Source organism: Hypanus sabinus, chromosome 12 (genome assembly GCF_030144855.1).
Source record: "Hypanus sabinus isolate sHypSab1 chromosome 12, sHypSab1.hap1, whole genome shotgun sequence".
Taxonomy (NCBI): Eukaryota; Metazoa; Chordata; class Chondrichthyes; order Myliobatiformes; family Dasyatidae; genus Hypanus; species Hypanus sabinus.
In genome coordinates this window covers 39,834,878-39,856,862 of record NC_082717.1, presented here as the reverse complement: position 1 = coordinate 39,856,862, position 21,985 = coordinate 39,834,878, and the positions used below count along the sequence as shown (strand labels likewise).

Here is a 21,985-nt window from a genome sequence, read left to right as displayed (position 1 = left end):
CTAAATTCATATATTCTAAATGGCAATTTAATTTGAAAAATTTATATTTTAAAGTGAACAAGGGCCCTGTTGAACAAGTCTTCACGCTGAAAACCACATCTTGGAAAGTTTACTCTGGTGCACTTTCTGATTCTGTATGTCCTGTTTGTGCATAAATATAACCTTTGGTTTTTTGCCTAAATGGTTTGGTCTAATAATAGTGCCTTTTTCCACCTCTCCAAAGTCAAAGATTGAATGTTATAACCAATGAGTAAGATTACAATAGTATCTTTCTTTACTCCCTCAAACGTAAGATGTAAAACTTTTAAACAAAACTGGGACCAAGAAATTTTATTGCCCAGCTCAATATTTTCCTGGGCTACTGCAACAGAATTTTAACTAAAACTCATCTGTTAGAAGTGATCTTTGACCAACTTTCTTTTTATTCACTGTAAAATGAAAATCAACTGCAAAATAACTTGGCAACCTACTGTCTGAAGTAGAGTCAAAGGCTTCAGGATGTTCATTAATGGGGAAAGATGCAAGTTTATTTCTCACACCTTACTTCATTATCAAATACACTTGGACAGGAGATCACTTGAAATGCTGTCTTTAATAAATTTTCATTCACACCAGGTACCCATTCAGTTGTTTTCATCTGTTCTGAGGAAAAGTAACATTAAACTACTTCTGGGTAAGATGTTCTACTGTTTAATAAATATTTTACATGTAAATCACATTTTACTGTAAAACACTTGTATGTACCAATTTACCATACCACGTGGAAAAGTACCCCATATAGCGTTTTTTGAAATTTTTATAAAAGCATATACAATTGCATTGGAAACATAAATATTGGCCACAATCACAACAAAAGAGCTAATGTCTTAATGTCAAGGACTCAGTCACTCCAAATGCAATTGGTTTAATGGAGAGCATTTTCCATTCTTTGTTTGAGCTAATACTGCTCCCAAAGTTTTAAGATCCAGTTACTATGGTCTTCACGGTCATTAAAACAATTTAAGATTTAAACAAAAAGCAGGAACCAAGCTTTAATCGGTGTGTTTTTTTTTAGCTTAAAGCTTAAGTAAAACAAGGCAATTTAAAGTAAAAATGTTGACGAATTATGTCAGCCACCAATTCATGGCCTGTACTGTACAAATTTCATTCTTTGTAAAGTCTATCTGTTGCTATGGAGATGCTCAAGCTGCTTGATGTTTGCTCGAGGGAAACATTGTTGGCTTATTTAAGAATATTATACAGAGAACAGACTGAAATTACACACATTATCTGTTCAAAATGTAAATTTTAAGATTAAATCAAAAATTCTTTTTTCATATGTGCTGGATCTTGTTCTGTGGCAAGTCAAAATATAAGAAAATAGTATAAAATCTCTTACAGCTAACCCCAACAGATGTTCGTACAGTCTTGCAAACGTTAACACTGTTGTAACAAATTTAAGGCACCTTAGATCACACTCATGTTACTTTCTATATAAACCACTGTCTACAATATAAAAACTTAACCTGCTATGATGGATAGTCCAAGTAATCCAACCTACAATGTGCTGATTTATTTCTTTTCCTAATTATTCTTCTTCAGGGTCTAGTTTCAACCATTGAATAAAGTGCATCAGTATGATGGTAAAAATTCGACATCATTTTCTGTCACGGGTGTTCATGCTAATAAGTGTCACTGACTCTGCACGTACTCTTTGCTAGGCTTGTCAAACTGTTGGTTGTAGCCATTGCAAAGCAAGCTGGCTCTAGTTTTGTTTCCTTTACACAACAAAGTTTGTGATCACCTACATATTGCTTTAGTATGTCAGGATCCAACGCAGATTCAGAAGAGACAATCCCATCGTTTCTGAAGTCAGTTGCTGTGCAATCAACTTCCTTATCGCTGCACGCGTGAGAAAGAGCCTTTTCACTGGAAGTATGCTTCTCTGTGCTGCTTTCCCTTTGATGCTCATCTTCTTTGTTAATTTCCTTATCACAATTTTTTTCAATGTTCTGATAAATGTCAGACCCTGCACTGGTTGTCAGTTGAATTCTGGGATGTGCACTATGGACTCCATAAATTTCAGAGCAGTCTATGCCCTGGTGGGAGCAACTGGGCAGAGTGGAGGCAACTCTTTCCCCATTATAAACAGAGAAAGGTATTATTGAATATTGGTTGCCACATTCCTGGTAAAAGCAGCAGTCGTGCAGGCTACTCTCATACTCCTTGGCAATCCGCAGCCTTTTCCTGTATGTGGATTCTGGTGATCCGAACCAATCACTGGGTCGTGCCTCCCCAAAAGAGCAGGCAGACAAATACCAGTCATTCTGCATCTCGCCTCGGATCCGTTTCAGTAAATTGTTGATCAGTACTGATCGCCGCAAAAATACTTCAGGATCTTCAATAAGCCTTAGTTTTTCCAGTGATAAACGAAGTATGTGGGTACGATCCTCTGAAGCAACCAAGGTCCGTGCCTAAACCAAATAAATAACAAAGCCATGTTATTCTCTTTAACAAGGCAATTTTAATCTTCTTGATTTACCATCATTCCTACATCCATTTTTACTGCACAAGCCACATCATCGGTAGTGTAACCTGGGGTCATCATGTGTTTGGGGTCTTTGATCACTGCACATCCTCGCCCAGGTGGCCCAGCCAGGGTTGATCAGGCCCGGATTGTGTTTATCCCATGGGCCACGATAATGAAGGGCCAGTAATTTCGAGGGTTTGGGTCTTTAATTTACATCTGTCTGCCTCGGATTGCATGGGTTAAATTAATAGGGTTTCCTGTAGATTCAGTGTCACTTTACCCTGTCACTGAGTTTAGTGCTGACTTGTTTTCTGTGGTCCCAGCTTGGCTTTAACTTAATGGCTCCCTTACGCCTTGCTGGTATCTTGACTTTTTTATTGGTATTTCATGGACTGGGAGAATGAAAAGTGTGTCACTGTCTGGTTAGTTTGAGGTTATGCAGGCAGTGGGAAAATCATCCCTCTTGTACTTCTTGTTCTTGTCACTCAAGATTCAGTGTCAGGCAATCCTGCCCCTTTGATCTGGCCCATGCCTTCATTAACCAGGTCCAACACTTGCCTTTATTGGGATCTTCTTTCTAACTATCCAGTTGTAATGGAGTTCATGTATATGCATCGAAAGCCACAACCAGTCATGAGCACTCTTTATAAACTCAAGAGTTAGTGCGACTGGTGGGGTTTGTGGAAAAGAAGACAGGTAAATAAACATGCATGGTTACATTTTACTTACTTTTTCAGGCAGTATGCTTTCTTCATGAGGTATCTTGCCAAATAAATAACCTTAAAACTACATGGTTCTTTATTCAATCCTCTTACCAAACAAATTTCCCTTGCCTTTTGATTGGACTTTGAAAGACCCACAGAAGTAATAGAATAGAGATTTTTTGCTTAGTACTTTTTTAATCCAGAGTTCACATGATTAATCATATTTCAATCTAGTAACTTGCTAAGGCAATGCAAAACTGTAAAGTCATGGTTAAACATTGCTAAGTTGACCAGCTCATATTTTGTATGTGTATTGTATACTGTTATATATTGTATGCGAAGAGTTGAAATAAAACTGAACATAATATAATACAAATTAGTAATTAAGTTTTAAAAACTCCAATTGATTCTTTCAACCTACCCTTTGGCAGCAGCTGTGAGCAGGTGGATGAAGATCTTCATCTTCCACATATTTCCGTTTGAAGTATGCTATCTTGGACGTTGTTAGAAAATTTGAAATTCCTTTGTAAGAGGATTCTGCTGAAATAAATCAAGTTCAGGAACAGCATGTGGTAAAAAAATTCTTCATGTTTTATACTTTAGTTTTTTCCACTTACAATGCAATTAACAATTAATATAGTCCATGCAGTTTTAGACCAATTCCAACATCAATAAGATATGCAGATGCAAATGCAATGGTTTTTTACTCACATACAAATCCTATTAACATTGAAGAGTAAAGGGCACTTATAAAATTTCACTAACAGTATGTGCACAATTCAATGAACACAATCATTTTTGTTATGTTAAAGGCCATGTAACAAGATTGACATTTCAGCATTGTTATGATCATTAAACATCTCTTTGAATAATAATTGCATCTTTTAAATTTTTTCATTTGTTTTAAATTATTACTGCTTTAACCTAAGGGATATTAAATGACTCATTTCCTCAAGCTATTTTTGTCTCATTGAATGTAGGATGATACATTGCCTCTTTATTAAGTAGTCCTTTGACTACAGCTTCTCTTTTGAATTATTTCACTTTAATGAATTTATTAAGACCTTAGGGGGTCAATCCAACATTGTTGGAGTTTAATCAATTTTATGTAGTTGTGTCGTGTTAATGTTAATGGCCACCGTAGCATTTCAAAATCACATCTAAAATACAGCCCCTTAATGTCATTACTAATCTTGTTGAAGGATATGGCTTTAATGATAATGTTTTGCTGTTCCTTAGAAAACATCAAAGATTCAAATGGAGAAAAAAAGGGTGTTAAACCCATTGGAAGTGTGTTAGGCATGTAAATTGTAGAAGTTACATAATGAGAAGTTTAAACTAGTATAAGGTAAAATTAAGGCTGATGTCAAAAATTTTTCATTTAAGGATTGATACAGAAAACGTAAAACCTTGTATCATTCATTTGACTACTGCAAGGGGAAACTAACTAGAATAAAACTAGAAAGATGAATTTAGATGGCTAAATCTTCCTAGATCTATAATCATCTCCTTCTCCTAGGTTTTCAGATATAGACTTATTAATGACAAATTGATTTTACATATACAATCATCATTATATATTGCTTAATACTTAGAGAATTGCACAATATATTTCTCCAATTACCAAACACATTATCATTGTTAGAATGGTCAGGATTAATCATTTTTGGAAATACAAGAGATAGATGCTGGAATCTGGAGCAACAAACAATTGGCTGGAAGAACTCAGTCAGTCAAGCAGGATCTATGGGAGGAAAGGAATTGTCGATGCTTTGGGTCAAAAGTAAATATTTAAAGTTAAGTGGAACACAAGTCAGTAAATGGAACACAGTACTGATCCGCTAATATCTAATATAATAATCATTCTCAGACAAAGATGACTCTTTTTCCTATCTACCTTAAATTCATTATTGTGAAAGACTAAACAATAATAACAAGGTTGGCAATAACCCCAATATTGTGAAATTCTGCTTCTGTATGGAACCCCACAGCCAAGCTTAGAGCACCAAATCAAATATTTGGCCAGTTTATTTAATCTGCAGTAGCTAAAACATTTCAGCTGTTGTATCAATTGCCAAGAAAAAGAAAACTCTATTATTTACGGTGGATTGAACTCCACGCATGTTTCCCTAAGCTGGGTTCCACTGAGAGTCCATGCTTAGAGAAAGGCTTTTTAAGTTTGGGGTTTATTTACTTACATTGGGCATCTTGAGTTCATGACTGCAGTTACAGAATTATGTGGCCACTCACAGACAGCTTGGATTAAGTGCAATTTTTTCCAAATATTATAACATTTTGCTTAACAACCTACTCCATTATTTTTACCCGCTCAGTTCTTTTTGGATTTTGATTTGTCCTGTAATAAAAATACTGTATAAGCAATATTTCATAAAGATCATTTCACCCAAATCTGGATTTTATACAAGTAGGATGCAAACGGAATAAATGTATACCTGCTCATGTATTGTTGATTTACTGTCAGGAATTTTGTCCAATATTTCTGCCATAGCACTTTAAAGCACTGGCTTGACAAATATGTTACAATTAATTGTGTAAATATATAATTCATTCTGACATTCTCAAAGCTTCAAAAGTGATCGGTTTGCTCACTGACATTTTCCATTCATCCTGGACTGGCCCATTACTGATGAAGGTTTTATATCTGGGAAACCATCCCCCTGCTGACAAGTGTTTTGAATTTATGGGAAATCAATTTCTGCACTTATGTCTGGAATGCACTGGGCCTCCTGCATATGGAAACTTTTATTTTTGATAACTGCTGTGAGTTATTACCAATGGTATTGTTAATTATACCAAGAATGCTGCAGAACAAAATGAGAATGATTATAAAACTGAAGATACCTCCTATGAATGATAGCTGCATCTGAAGTGCATAGGTCACTCTGTAAACTCTGGAAGAACATGTTAAGTACTTGAATTTGCTCAGAAAATCTAAACCTTGTGAAATATCCAATCAACAACAAAAAGACAAAGTACATTGATGCTCCCATTTGGCAATATATCGGAATAGTTACATTTGAAAAGTCCTCTGCAATATTTTAATTCATGACTGGCATGCTACGCATTCTCTTCAGTTTCCAGCCCTATTCCAGATTACTGCCATCAGCTATTTTTCATTTTATTACAGTTAATTTGTATTCTGCAACCCGAAATTATTCCTTTATCACTCCCTCCCCATCTCCTTTCATCTTTCCAACCTTACTTTCTTCTGTGTCAAGCCCTGAAAGAATATTACCATTATTCTTATGCCCGAAAGGGATTAAAGGGAATTACAGAGGCATGAGAGAGGAGCCTGCCCAGGTGGACTGGAGGAGGATACTGGAGGGGATGACGGCAGAGCGGAGATGGCTGAAGTTTCTGGGAATAGTTCACAAGGTACAGGACAGATGTATCCCACAGAAGGAGTTCTCAAGTGACAACGCTAGGCAACTGTGGCTGAGAAGGGAAGTGAAGGATTGAAGTGAAGCCAAGGAAAGGTCATATAAAGTAGCAAAAGTGAGTGGAAAGTTGGGTGATTGTGAAGCTTTCAAAATCCAACAAAAGGCAATTAAAAAAACTATAAGAAGGGAAGAGATGAAATAAGAGGGCAAAAAAAAAATTGATAATATAAAGCAGGATACCAAATGTTTTTTCAGTTATATAAAGAATAAAAGGGAGGTGAGAGTTGATATTGGACCACTAAAAAACAAATAGCAAAGAAATAGCAGATGAAGTTAATAAGTACTTTGTTTCAGTCTTTCCTGTGGAAGACACAAGCTGTATGCCAGAAGTCCATGAGTGTCAGGGAAAAGGAGTGAGTGCCATTACTATTACAAAGGAAAAAGTGCTAGGCAAAGTCAAAGATCTTAAGGTGGATAAGTCACCTGGACCAGAAGGACTACATCCCAGAGTCCTGAAAGAGGTTGCTGAAGAGATGATAGATGCATTGGTCATGATCTTTCAAAAAGCACTTGATTCTGGCATGGTCACAGAGGACTGGAAAATTGCAAATGTCACTGCACTCTTTAAAAACGGGGAGGAATTATATGCCAGCTAGCTTAACCTCAGTGGTTGGGAAAGTGTTGGAGTCCGTAATTGATGATGAGATTTTGGACTTCTTGGAGGCTAATCATAAGACAAAACCAGCACAGTTTCTGCAAAGGGAAATCTTCCTTGAAAAATCTGCCAGAGTTTTTCCAAGGAAGTAACAAGCAGGGTGGACAAAGGAGAGGCAGTGGATGTTATTTACTTAGATTTTCTGAAAGCAGTTGATAAGGTGCCTCACATGAGGCTGCTTAACAAGATAAAATCCTGTGGTATTACAGGAAATATACTGGCATGGATACAGGAATGGCTGACAGGCAGGAGGCAGCGAGTGAGAATAAAAGGGGCCTTTTCTGGTTGGCTGCCAGTGACTAGTGGTGTCCCTCAGGGGGTCAGTATTGGGGCTGCTATTTTTCACATTCTTTGTCAATGATTTAGTAGTGGAATTGACGGCAATGTGGTAAAGTTTGCAGATGATAGGAAGATAGGTGGAGGGGTAGGTAGTGCTGAGGAAGCAATGCAATTGCAGCAGGACTTAGACAAATTGGAAGAATGGGCAAAAATGCGGCAGATGGAATACAGTGTTGGGAAATGTATGATTATATATTTTGGGAAAAGGAACAATAGTGCAGACTATTATCTAAGTGGGGAGAAAATTCAAACATCAAAGGTGCAAAGGGACTTAGGAGTCCTTGTGCAAGACTCCCAGAAGATTAATTTACAGGTTGAGTCTGTGGTAAAGAAGGCAAATGCAATGTTGCCATTTATTTCAAGGGGAATAGAATATAAAAACAAGGAGATAATGCTGTAGCTTTATAAGACACTAATCAGGCCACATTTGGAGCATTGTCAACAGTTTTGAGTCCCATATCTCAGAACGGATGTGTTGTCTTTAGAGAGAGTCCAGAGGAAATTCACAAGGATGATTCTGGGAACGAAGGGGTAAACATTTCAGAAGTATCTGGCAGCTTTGGGTCTATACTCATTGCAATTTAGAAGAATGCAGGGGATTTCATTGAAACCTACCAAATGTTTAAAGGACTAAATAAGGTGGTTATGGAGAGGATCTTTCCTCTGGTGGGGGTATCCGGTACTAGAGGGCACCACCTCAAAATTGAGTGATGACCTTTTAGAATAGAGGTAAGGAGGAATTTTTTTGCCAAAGTTTGGTGAATCTGTGGAATGCTCTGCCACAGTCTGCTGTGGGGGCCAAGTCCATGGGTATACTTAAAATAGAAGTTAATAGAATCCTGATTGGTCAGGGTATCAAAGGATATGGTGAAAGGGCAGGTGTATGGGGTTGAATAGGATCCGTGATCAACCATTATGAAATGGCAGAGCAGATTTGATGAGCTGAATGGCCTAATTCTGTTCCTGTGTCTTCTGGTCTTATTTATTTACAGTTGCATTATTAAAACACAGAAACGTCTAAACTTTGGTCTTCAGTATCTTTTTATAGCTACAGATCAGCTTAACCAAATCTTACCTATATCGCTCATTTCCCTATAAAAACCATTGCTGTTGCTACCCAAGTGATTTCCCTTGGTACCACATTTACTTCAGATTATATAGATTCAGACAACAGATGAGATAGACAATAATTGCCTGATCTCTCATCTGCCATACACAAAGTCAAATGTAAAAACTTTTTTTTCTTAAACTTTTCTCCAGATCTCCCACGCAACAAAAGAGAGGAGCATATGGGCTTCTTTGTCATTAAGGTGAGAGTATCTGACTAGATGCCTGTCATTTCCTTCCCTTCCTCAGGCCGATTGCACCATATTTCTCCTCAGTATCATTCTCCCTTTAACATATCCTCTTACCCTCAGCCTCATCTTATCCATGGATCTTTGCCCTTCCCTCTTGACTCCATTCCCACAAAACAGATTACATTATTTCCATCATTACTCCACGTTATACTGACTTATTAATGGTTATCACTCCTTGAATACTATCTTTAACTCCTTTAAGTCAAGTCTTCGAATATTTTAGTTTATGAATAATGACAAGATAACTTTTTCATTCTTTGATGAAGGGTGCAATATTCAGTCTTTGTTAATGATATGTGCACATTTACATGATACCCAAATATTAATGTATAGAAACAGAGCACAGTTGGAATAAATCTCATTATTGATCCACAATACAGTGTATGAAATTATTCACCCCTGCCTTGGAGGTTTTTATGATTTATTATTTTACAACATTGAATCACAGTGAATTTAATTTGGCTTTTATTGACATTGATCAACAGAGAAAGACTCTTTCATGTCAAAGTGAACACGGATCTCTAGAAAGCGATCTAAATTAATTACAAACATAAAACACAAAATAAGTGATTGCATAAGTATTCACCACCTTCTGAGAGCGGTGTCTCTGAAGGGCAGCATCTATTATTAAGGACCTCCAACACCCAGGACACGTCCTTTTCTCATTGTTACCATCAGGTAGGAGGTACAGAAGCTTGAAGGCACACACTCAGCAATTCAGGAACAGCTTCTTCCCCTCTGCCATCCGATTCCTAAATGAACATTGAACCCTTGGACACCACCTCACTTTTTTAACATATATTAGTTCTGTTTTTGCATGATCATTAATCTATTCAATATATGCATACTGTAATTGATTGATTGATTTATTTATTATTATTATATTTTTTCTTCTATCTTATGTATTGTCTTGAACTGCTGCTGCTAAGTTAACAAATTTCACAACACATGCCTGTGATAATAAACCTGATTCTGATTCTTTAATATGACACACCAAATCATTGGTGCAGCCAATTGGTTTTGGAAGTCACATAATTAGTCAAATGGAGATTACCGTGAGCAGTCAATGTGTTTCAATTGATTGTAGTAAAAATATCTACAATCAATCTGTATCTGGAAGGTCCAACTGGTAATCAGTAGTATCCTGGCAAAAACTACACCATCAAGCAACTGCACAAAAAGGTTACTGAAAAACACCAGTCAGGAAATGGATACTAGGAAATTTCCAAGTCATCGAATATCCCTTGGAGTACAGTTAAGACAATAATCAAAAAATGGAAAGAATATGGTACAGCTGTAAATCTGTCTAGTGCAGGCCATCCTCAAATACTGAGTGACTGCACAAGCAGAGGACTAGAGGGGGAGGCCACCAAGAGACCTATGACAACTCTAGAGCAGTTACAAGCTTCAACGGCCAAGATGGGTCATACTGTGCATACAGCAACTGTTGCCCGGGTGCTTCACCAGTCACAGCTTTATGGCAGACTGGCAAAAAGAAAGCTACAGTTGAAAAAAAAACTCACATGAAACCTTAACTAGAGTTTGCCAGAAGGCAGAGGAGATTTACAAGTATGTTGCCTGGATTGGGGAGCATGCCTTATAAGAACAGGTTGAGTGAACTCGGCCTCTTCTCCTTGGAGCGACGGAGGATGAGAGGTGACCTGAGAGAGGTGTATAAGATGATGAGAGGCATTGATTGTGTGGATAGTCAGAGGCTTTTTCCCAGGGCTGAAATGGTTGCCACAAGAAGACTCAGGTTTATGGTGCTGGGGAGTAGGTACAGAGGAGATGTCAGGGTAAGTTTTTTTATACAGAGAGTGGTGAGTGCATGGAATGGGCTGCCAGCAATGGTGGTGGAGGTGGATACAATAGGGTCTTTTAAGAGACTTTTGGATAGGTACATGGAGCTTAGAAAAAATAGAAAACTATGGGTAAGCCTAGTAAATTTAGCACAACTTTGTGTGCTGAAGAGCCTGTATTGTGCTGTAGGTTTTCTATGTTTCTATGTGGGTGACTCTGGAGTCAGCAGGAAGAAAGTTCGATCGTCTGATGAAACCAAAATTGAGCTTTCTGGCCATCAGACTAAATGCTATGTTTGGCTTAAACCAAACTGCACACATCATCAAAAACACTACATCCCTACTGTGAAGCACAGTGGTGGCTGCATCTTGATGCGGGGATGCTTCATCACAGCGGACCCTGGAAGGCTTCTGAAGGTAGAGAGAGTATAGTGAATGCAGCAAAATACTGTGAAATCCCGGAGGAAAACCTGAAGCAGTCTGCAAGAGAACTGCAATTTCGGAGAAGATTTGTTTTCCAGCAAGACAATGACCCCAAGCATAAAGCCAAAGCTATGTAGGAATGGCTTAAAAACAACAAAGTTAAAGTCCTGGAGTGGTCAAGTCAGAGTCCACACCTCAGTCCAATTGAGAATTTTTGGCTGGACTTGAAACGAGCTGTTCACAGAGGATGTCCCATGCGATCTGACAGAGCTTGGGCAGTTTTGTAAAGAAGAATGCAATGTCCTGATGTGCAAAGCTGATAGAGACCTAGCCACACAGACTTAAGGCTATAATTGCTAACAAAGGTACATCTACTAAATACTGAAGGTGGTGAACACTTACGCAATCAATTATTTTGTGATTTATATTTGTAATTAATTTAGATCACTTTGTAAAGATCTGTTTTCACTTTGACATGAAAGATCACTGTTGATCTGTTGATCACTGTCAATAAAAGCCAGATTATGTTGTAATTATGATTCAATGTTGTAAAACAATAAAACATGAAAACTTCCAAGGGGGTGAATACTTTTCATAGACACTGTAATTAAATACAGCCATTGTTATCATGAAACAGAGTCCTATGTCCATTATGAGGCCTCAGCAGGTAATTTAATAACCAATGCTAGGTAACCATTTGAGATCAAGGCTAACTTGCTTCCATTCGCAAACGTGTGTGTCCTGAGGTGGCTAAAGAGGCCACTTTAGAAAAGGCTTTCTTCCAAGGAGTACGCAGGATGTGACTACTTAGCAGGATGAGTAGTTTGTGAAGTCGTCCGCTCCTTCCATTGTTTACACAGCATCTCTGTGTGCTCCAAAAGCAGAGCCTCAGTGTTCTCGGATTCACAATACTCATTTTCCCTTGGCGCAATCAGCAGCTAGAGATTCCCAGGAATCAATGAGAATATTTTATTACTTCAAGGATGCTTTGTACACTTCTTGAATCTTTCCCTATCTGTTAATCTCCTCCCAGTACAGAGCTAGGGGATTCTTCTCCATTACACACCTGTTCCACCATAAATGCAAGGCATGGTATTAACCAGCAGGACTACAAGAGAACTATTACCAGTGAAAATGGCTGCATTATTGCTTCAAGATTTTTCTCAATCTTTCTAATCACCATGTGGGCATTAATAATAGCCAGTATTAAAAGCATAATGCACCTTTCCAGGACAGCAGATATCACTCTAGATGATTCTAGTAATTTATTCTACATAATGTCCTTATCAAGAAATATTAAAGTCCTTGTATATTATACAAGAAAACAACCTTGTCGTTACATGAGTGCAGTCACTGTATCTACGTTTTTGGAAAGGCAGATGTTCTGCAGAGTTATGGTGACAAAGTGACAGAATGACAGACCAGAACCTTTTAAGCCGTGCCATTTTTCATTGTAATAGCAAGTGTAGTGTGCCTCAACTTGATTGTCCTCTTCACTTGCCACCTAGTATTACAGGTAGACTTTCCTTGTTCTCCAAGCTTCTTTAGATGACAAATTGTACCCAAGCACCAGAAAAACAGGATGAGCTTCAATGAATGATGATTCAAGTTACCTTTCTTATAACTTCTGTTGGAAAGTATTATATCAGTGCTTTCCTTTTCAATTGGACAGCAGCAGAAGCATTCCTGCATAGGCAGGGCTGGAGCAGAGCTTGAAAAAGCAACCAGTTTTCAGTGGGAGTCTTTGATTAGACAGTGGCGTAGTGACCGTAGAGGTGTTCCCGTGCAGGTCCAGAGTGGAGCTTGAAAAACCCAGTCTCCATAAGAGGGAGGTACTGTCTAGTGGAACGGTCATCATCAGAGAGGTAAGGCTCTGGCTCAACAGGCTTCAGTGAGAACAGATGGAGGTGAGGTAAGTAGCTAAGTTTATTTCTTATTTCTTTTCTTTATTTAACTCTTGAAAGAATGGGGGTATGTCTGCAGGGCCAGTATTCTGTTCTGGGTGTAAGATGAGGAATTTCCAGGAGACCTCCAATCTCCCTGATGAACATATCTGCACCAGGTGCATCGAGATGCAGCTCCTTAGAGACCATGTTAAGGAACTGGAGCTGCAGCTCGATGACCTTCACCTTGTTAGGGAAAGTGAGGAGGTGCAGGGAGGTAGTTGCCCCAAGGCTACAGGAGGCAGAAAAATGGGTGAATGTCAGGAGAGGGAAGGGAGAATGTCAGATAGTGGAGAGCACCCCTGTGGTCGCCTACCTCAACAATAAGTACTCCATTTTGAGTACTGTTGGGGGAGATGACCTACCTAGGGGTGGTAACAACGGCTGTGCCTCTGGCACTGAGTCTGGCCCTGTGGCTCAGAAGGGTAGGGAGCTGAAGAGGATGGCAGCAGTAGTAGAGGACTCTATAGTTAGGGGGACAGACAGGCAATTCTGTGGATGCAAAAAAGATACATAGATGGTAGTTTGCCTCCCAGGTGCTATGGTCCGGGATGTTTCTGAACGCATCCCTGAAAAGGGAGGGGGAGCAGCCAGAAATCATGGTACATATTGGTACCAACATCACAGGTCGAAAAAGAGAGGAGGTCCTGAAAACAGAATACAGGGAATTAGGAAGGAAGTTGAGGAGCGGGACCTCAAGGATAGTAATCTCGGGATTGCTGCCTACGCCACATAAGTGAGGATAGGTATAGAATGAGGTGGCAGATAAATGTGTGGCTGAAGAATTGGAACAGGGAACAGGGATTCAGATTTCTGAATCATAGGGACATCTTCTGGGGCAGGTGTTTAACTGAATAAAAGGGACAGGTTGCACTTGAACCTGAGGGCGACCAATATCCTTGCAGGCAGGTTTGATAGAGCTGTTGGGAGTGGTTTAAACTAATACTGCAGGGGGATGGGAACCAATAAGAGCTGAGGATGAGCCAGTAGGTTTACAGGTAGATAATGGGTGTAATATGAATGTAAGGAAGGACAAGCGAATGATTGGGTGCAAATGCAGACAGTGCAAAGAATTAAATTGTATCACAGAGACAAAATTCAGAAGAGCCAAGAACGCAGCATTGAAGGTATTGTATTTAAACGTACATAGTATTCGTATAGGTGGATGAACTCACGGCACAATTAGAGATTGGTCAGTATGATGTTGTCGGCATCACTGAGTCGTGGCTGAAAGAAGGTCATAGTTGAAAGCTTAATATCACAGAACTTATATTGAAAGGACAGGCAGGAAGGCATAGTTGATGGTGTGGCTCTGTTGGTAAGAGATGGAATTACATCTTTAGAAAGAGGTGACATTGAGTCAGAGAATGTCGAGTAGTTGTGGGTGGAGTTAAGAAACTGCAAGGTTAAATAAACGTTATGGTATTCATATATAAGCCTCCAAATTGTAGCCAAGATATGGGGTTGAGATTGCAAAAGGAGCTAGAAAAGGTATGTAATAAGGGCAATGTCACAATGGTAATGGGAGACTTCAGTATGCAAGTAGATAGGGAAAATTAGGTTGGTGTTGGATTGCAAGAGAGGAAATTTGTTGAATGCCTACAAGATGGCTTTTTAGATCAGCTTGTTCTTGAGCCTACAAACAGTACTTGGGGAAAGCCTAAGTTAAAGGAACCCTTAGGAGACAGTAATCATGATATGATCTGTAATTTAAGAGAGAGAAACATAAGTCAAAAGTATCAGTATCGCAATGGAATAAAGTGAATTACAGAGGCATGAGAGAGGAGCTTGCCCAGATGGATCAGAAGGGGATACTGGTGGGGATGACAGCAGAGCAGAAGTAGCTGAAGTTTCTGTGAATAGTTCACAAGGCACAGGATAAATATGTCCACAGAAGAAGTTGTTCTCAAATGGCAAGGCTAGGCAACCATGTCTGACAAGGGAAGTTAAGGACTGCATAAAAGCCAAGGAAAGGCCACATAATGTTGCAAAGTTGAGTGGGTTGGATGATTGGGAAGTTTTTAAAATCCAACAGAAGGCAACTAAATGAGCTATAAGAAGGGAAAGGATGAAATTTGAGGGCAAACTAGCCAATAATATAAAGCAAGATATCCGGTGTTTCAGTTACATAAGAGTAAAATGGAGATGAGAGTTGATATTGGACTACTGGAAAATGATGCTGATGAGGTAGTAATGGGGGACAAAGAAATGGCAGATGAACTTAATAAGTACTTTTCATCGGTCTTCACTGTGGAAGACACAAGCTGTGTGCCAAAAATCTGTGAGTGTCAGGGAGCAGGTTTGAGTGCCATTGCTATTACAAATGAAAAGTTCTAGGCAAACTCAGAGATCTTAAGGTGGATAAGTCACCTGAACCAGTTGGACTACATCCCAGAGTTCTGAGAGAGGTTGCTGAAGAGATAGCAGATGCATTAGTCATGACCTTTCACGAATCACTTGATTCTAGCATGGTTATGGAGAACTGGAAAATTGCAAATGTCACTCAGCTCTTTAAGAAGGGAGGAAGTCAAAAGAAGGGAAATTATTGGCCAGGCAACATATGCAAAATGCTGGAGTAACTCAGCAGGCCAGGCAGCATCTGTGGAAAAAAGTACAGTCGACATTTTGGGCCAGATCCAATTAGCCTAACCTCAGTGATTGGGAGAGTGTTGGAGTCCCTTATTAAGGATGAGGTTTGGGTACTTGGAGACTAATGATAAAATAAGTCTAAGTCAACATGGTTTCTGCAAAGGGATATCTTGCCTGATAAATTTGTTAGAGTTCTTTGAGAAAGTAACAAGCAGGGTAGACAAAGGTGAGGCAGTGGATCTTCAGAAACCATTTGATAAGGTGCCACAAATGAGACTTCTTAACAAGATAAAATCTATGGCATTACAGGGAAGATACTGGCATGGATAGAGGAATGGCTGACAGGCAGGAGGTATTGAGTGGGAATAAAAGGGGCCTTTTCTGGTTGGCTGCCAGTGACTAGTGGTGTCCCTCAGGGGTCAGTATTGGGACCGCTACTTTTCACATTGTTTGTCAATGATTTAGACAATGGAATTAACGGCAATGTGGCAAAGTTTGCGGATGATAGGAAGATAGGTGGAGGGGTAGGTACTGCTGAGAAAGCAATGCAATTGCAGAAGGAATTAGACAATTTGGAGGAATGGGTAAAAAAAGTGGAAGATGGAATACAGTGTTGGGAAATGTACGATAATGCATTTTGGTGAAAGGAACAACAGTGCAGAGTATTATCTAACTGAAGAGAAAATTCAAACACCAGAGGTGCAGAGGGACATAGGAGTCCTCATGCAAGATTCCTAGAAGTTTAATTTACAGGTTGAATCTGTGGTAAAGAAGGCAAATGCAATGTTGGCATTCAACTCAAGGGGAAAATAATATAAAAACAAGGAGATAATGCAGAGGTTTTATAAGACACAGGTCAGGCCACACTTAAGAGTATTGTCAACAGTTTTGGGCCCCATATCGCTGAAAGGATGTGTTGAAATTGGAGAGAGTCCAGAGGAGGTTCATGAGGATGATTCTGGGAATGAAGGGGTTAACATTTGAGGAGCATTTGGCAGCTTTGGCGCTGTACTCACTGGAATTTAGAAGAATGCATGGGGATCTCATTGAAACTTACTGAATTTTGAAAGGACTAGATTAGTGGACGCGGAGAGGATGCTTCCTATGGTGGGGTTGTCCAGAACTAGAGGGCACAGCCTCAAAATTGAGGGGCAACCCTTTAGAATAGGGCCAAGAAGGATTTTTTTTAGCCAGAGAGTAGTGAATTTGTGGAATGCTCTGCCACAGACTAGGGTGGAGACCAAGACCGTTGGCATACTTAAAGTGAAAATTGATAGTTTCCTGACTGGTCAGGGCTTCAAAGGTTATGGTAAGAATGCGGTGTATAGGGTTGAATAGGATCCAGGATCAACTATGATGGAATAGCGGAGCAGGCTTGATGGGCCGAATGGCCTAATTCTGCTCCAATGCCTTATGGTCCTAGCATAATCCAACAGCAGAATTATGCTAGGGCACCACAGCTTTACAGAATATTTGCCTACCCTCAAGTGTAAAATCAGTAACTTCAATCAAGCTTCTTGAAGAAATGTTTTACATTGGCATAATGTCCAAGGACTTTCTTTTATTTCTTAGTGATGACTTGACATGGAATAACATAGCAGAATCTTGTGATCAGATTCACCAACTGCATACTTGATAGCACTATTGGATTGAAACAGAGTCCCAGTAAATTTTCACCCGTCAGTTTTGTCCAACTCGGGAAAAAGCAGCAGCGGGCGAAGCTCTGCTGCCCTTTCCCCATCCCGCCCTTCTAATCCGCTGGAACTGGTGAAAATACTCTATGCTAGCAGTAATTTCCAGATCAACGGTACGTTTATATATTACGAGAGTAACCTACCTTCATTATATTGCCAGATTGAGATCACTGCCAGAGATCTACTACTGTCAACACACTGATTGTGAAGTTTTTTTTGTGCAACATATGTCTTTGTGCTGAAATTGGTTTGCAATCTGCAACCACCACTGCACTCTGTTGATGCTGCATAATAATGTTGGGAATTAAATACAGTATTAATTACTTCCACTCTATTAATTGCCATTTTATTCAAACATAACTCGCTACAGCTCCGGGAAAGTATATGCAAATAGATTCTATGGTACATACAGAAACATTATAGCAACTGGACAGATGCCTGCTAGAAGTGGTTATAAAGACCCTTTGCAACAGCAGTACAGTACCTCTGAAGATTAAATCCTTAAAAAATCTACGGCAGTACACTATGCAGGCTGGCGTATGATGCCAAAATAAACAAAGTCAGTGCGTTCTCTTGTGAAAATCTTATTCATTGCAATCCACCTTGCCTCTCCCACGCCGCCCCCGTTGTAAACTGTGGCCGTGTGGCACACTTTGGCAGCCTGTTGTGTGGACCCGCCCGTACCCAAACACACATAGAAAAACACAACCAATTAAGATGAGATGTCTGGTATCTGACCTGTGGGCTCTCCGTATTTAGTCTGGTTTGAAATCGCTGCGGTTTTGCTGAAAGATTCTTCCCAGATGGGGACGTATTCCGGGATATCTGAACGTTCTTCAGTGGGAAGATCGCATAATCTGCTCATCGAAATCACCAATGTCATTTCTTAACCTAGGGACTGCAGGACCAAAACAGCAATAATCATTCAGTCCATTTTAGCCCAAGACAACACATATTGCTCGAAAGGAAATCTCTCTCTCTCCGGTTATTGTTCCTTATTTGGTGCAAGATCTCGGGTTGTTTCAGCTTTCGTGTTAATCCTTTTCAGTAAAAGCCGCGATCCGATCTCCCATCGCCAATCCCACTCCCTCCCGTAATAATTTAAAATCGCAGCCAGAGCCTTTCCACCCACAACCCCTCAACTGCACATCTGCATCTAGTGAAACCCATCTTGTACTAAACAGAAGAAAGAGCCCCTTTCGCGCCTTACCTGTCATTCAGAGTCGATTCCGGTTTGCAGTTCGGTTTGGGAAACTTGAGGGAAATTGATTGGATGCAAAGCCTGAGCGAGCCGAGCTCCCGGAGTCACAACACTGTGAAAAGGGAACAGAATTGGCGAATTGTCTAGGAACAGGGGTGTGTGTGTGTGTGTGTGTGTGTGTGTGTGTGTGTGTGTGTGTGTGTGTGTGTGTGTGTGTGTGTGTGTGTGTGTGTGTGTGTGTGTGTGTGTGTGTGTGTGTGTGTGTGTGTGTGTGTGTGTGTGTGTGTGTGTGTAGTCCCGGGGGAGCCAAGCACAACGTCAAAAGCATGCAGATTACACAAGCCTTGGTATTCGGGGAGAACGAGCTGCCTTGAGACGGGAGATAAACAAAACACAGATTAAATCATTCGTCTCCTTCCCAAAGCACATTTATTTTTGCCAGCGGTTAAAATCAATTTATTTTAAATGGCTGGGTTTACAGACTCAAGGGGCTCGACCTTCTCCCGGGCAATCGCTTCCACTGCCACTCTCACACAGATGTAAGCACATCACAGCCAGCATTCCGCTCCCATCAGTGACACCAAATGTAATTTGGAAGCTAGTTAGTTCTGGCGGGCAATGAATGCGCTTGGAAATTCCAAACCGGAGCAAAAGGTAAACCCATTTACTGTATGTTTGGCTGAGGGGGGGGGGGGGGGGGTAAGGAAGAACTTTCAAACTGAATGCCAAAAGAATTCACGTCGATCCTCGATCCACACTCCCAAATGTATCATCGCCTCTAGGTCCAGAGATTAAGAAATAAATTCTGATTCTAACTTCCATGTTCAGTCCTCGCATGCCTACAAAACAAACACCCAAATAAACACCCAGAGGAGAAACATGCAGCGCAACTGCGAGTAATGCTGCAGAAATAATTTCGACATCCGAAACTACTTAAAATAGGAGCGTTAGGGGTGTTAATCAAAAATCTCCAAAAGGCATACCTAATTTTGTCAGCAATCCGGTTTGTGAACCTGGCCCGGCACCCAGGGAACTAACGCCAACATTTCAGAGTTTCTAGAGTCATATCCCCAGGAATCCTACCTACAAGATCCATTTCCCCATAGATGGCAAACTGTTCAGACACCGAATGAATGCTTCCAGTATTTGTGTGAGGAACGGGGCGGGGTCACTCGGAGGATTGGTTCCCATGAAGTCCAGCCGTGCACCATTGTGAAAACCGCTGGGACCGGCTCCAGCACAGCTAACTCTCCCATTCCTTTTATAGAGCATTCTTATGCCCGTCTAGGACCACGCGGCCAGACGTGGCAACTGGAGTTTTTTTTTTAACTTGCTTGCTTTTCTGACCGATCTGATTTCAGGATTGTCAGGCGCCCAGGGATAGATAAAACAGAGGTTCAGCGCTGGCCACCTATGCGGGCCGTGTGGTCGCCGCTTCCAATTTCGAATCAAATTGCATTCGATTGTCCCTGTATCAAACGCGAAGCGGTAACAAAAAGGGCGCCGCGCAGCTGTGCCCAAGCCCAGACCTTGCACGCTTTAACAGAGGCTGCTTTGTGTGAGCGCAGCCCGGGCGCATCGCCGCAATGGCTGTGCAGATCCCACTGATCCAACGTACATGCAACCCAGGACAGACTCCCACATCTGGAATGAGCCTCTGAAGTTCCCCACTGCGCAGCATTCCTTTTTACTCACGGACCTAGTCTCCGCAGTGCTCTCGCAGCTCTCTGCAGACTGGAATTCAGGGCATTATATCCGCTGTACACTCGGGATGCTTTCACGATTCGCTCGAGAGCCGGCGCCTCGCCCTTATTGTTACATGCCGCAACAAGAGCACGGAAAGGGCGGTCAATGTGCGGCTGACAGCCCAACCCGCCTAGCACCCCGGGACATCCAAATGCGCTACCTCATTGTAAGTTGTTGTTGGTTCCTAGCCAAAGTCCCGCGGCCGGAGGAATCTGGGAATCGGTCCCTTGGAGTCCGTCCTGGGACGCTGGTCATTTACAAAACAACTTTAAAATTGTGCAAAATATCCCCTAGGTGGTGGACTCTGCTCCTGCAGGATTTCGGGTCCTCACCTACATTTTAGCGCCCCATCCTCGTATTTCAACTCCCCCCCCCCCGTGGGAAGGCATTTTATCTTTGAATTATATCACGAAAAAATAAAGAAAATATATTGCCACCCAAAGCCTTGTTATTCGCCCACCTTCTTTATAATTTCTGCTGGCAACAAAAAAATCCTCGCGTTCAGTTTTTTAGACTGCTGGTCCCGCCCCGTGCAGACTGACCGCTGATCTCTGCCACTGTACCTGAATGGTAACCGTCATGGTTCAGGACTCCGGGTCAAACAGAGAATCATTCAATTGCGGAGATTTTTACGGAACTAGTTAATCCTGTTTGGCCTGTTCCTGCATGTTGACTTAAAATAAACTGCTGGAGGAACTAAGCGGGTGAGGCAGCATCTGTGGAGGAAAATTGACAGTGGACATTTCGGATCGAGACCGTTCTCTCGAAACTCTGACTGACCATCTTTCCCCACAGATGCTGCCCGACCCGCTGAGTTCCTCCAGCAGTTTGCACGTTGCTCCAGATTCCGGTACCTGCGGTCCGTGGACGACTCCAATATCATCCCAAAATGACAGAGATATGCACTTGCTTCAGGTTCATCGGTATGTGGGGTGAAGGGAGAGGGGCCGAAATACGGAGCCCCTAAAAGTGTTCAAAGTATCTTTTCCTTCTCACGGGTGAGGTGATCAGAAGCAAAGACCCTCACATGAGGGAAGTTTGCTTTCTATACTCCACTGTATGCCTTTTATTTGAGCAGATTTTTGAACTGGAAAATGCTTGAGGTTTAACATTGGACTTAAAGGGAACATATTTCTTCTCCGTAGCTATTCAAGGAAAAAGAATAATCCGGTTCACCCCCACCCTCCCTCATTCCTATGATTTATCAAATCATCAATAGGGCTCAAAAACGTGTTAACCAAAGGATGAGAATTTTATGATCTGTTTGCAATATGTGCAGCTATTGATAACTCTAGTGGTGTCTGGCCAGCAGTCAACAGCCCTGATCAAAAATGTGCCCCTGCATACACCAACAATGTGATGAGTATGTCTTTTTCCCATTAGAAACTGAGGCTTCAAATATGCTTCACCTGTGGCCATGGTAGAGGAAATCTAAATATGCAAAGTCTCCACTCCTGTATTATCAGTGCCCTGCTTTGATCAGCCAAGCAAAAAGACTGCATTAGTAGGCTCAATTGCCTTTTATTTATTTACAGGATGTTGGCGCAGCTGACAAGGCTAATAA

The 21,985-nt window shown here is 40.8% G+C and overlaps 1 protein-coding gene across 1 annotated transcript; it reads right to left on the bottom strand.

Moving 5' to 3' along the window:
- Positions 1-575: 575 nt before the first annotated feature.
- On the bottom strand, positions 576-20,254 carry sertad4 (SERTA domain containing 4). The gene is made up of 5 exons (XM_059985238.1): positions 20,205-20,254; positions 18,685-18,756; positions 18,213-18,331; positions 3,635-3,753; positions 576-2,453 (listed from the first exon to the last, which is right to left on the bottom strand). Exons 1-5 carry the CDS (start codon positions 20,252-20,254, stop codon positions 1,662-1,664), a joined length of 1,152 nt encoding a protein of 383 aa, XP_059841221.1. The 3' UTR covers positions 576-1,661.
- Between the last annotated feature and the right edge of the window lie 1,731 nt (positions 20,255-21,985).

Excerpts from the sequence above, each read along its gene's own strand:
- sertad4 (XM_059985238.1), bottom strand. The coding sequence starts at position 20,254 with ATGCGCCCGGGCTGCGCTCACACAAAGCAGCCTCTGTTAAAGCGTGCA. Across the intron at positions 18,757-20,204 it reads CCTCTGTTAAAGCGTGCAAG|GCTTTGCATCCAATCAATTT; the intron begins GTCTGGGCTTGG and ends CGGCTCGCTCAG. Across the intron at positions 3,754-18,212 it reads TAAATACGGAGAGCCCACAG|CAGAATCCTCTTACAAAGGA; the intron begins GTCAGATACCAG and ends GATTTATTTCAG.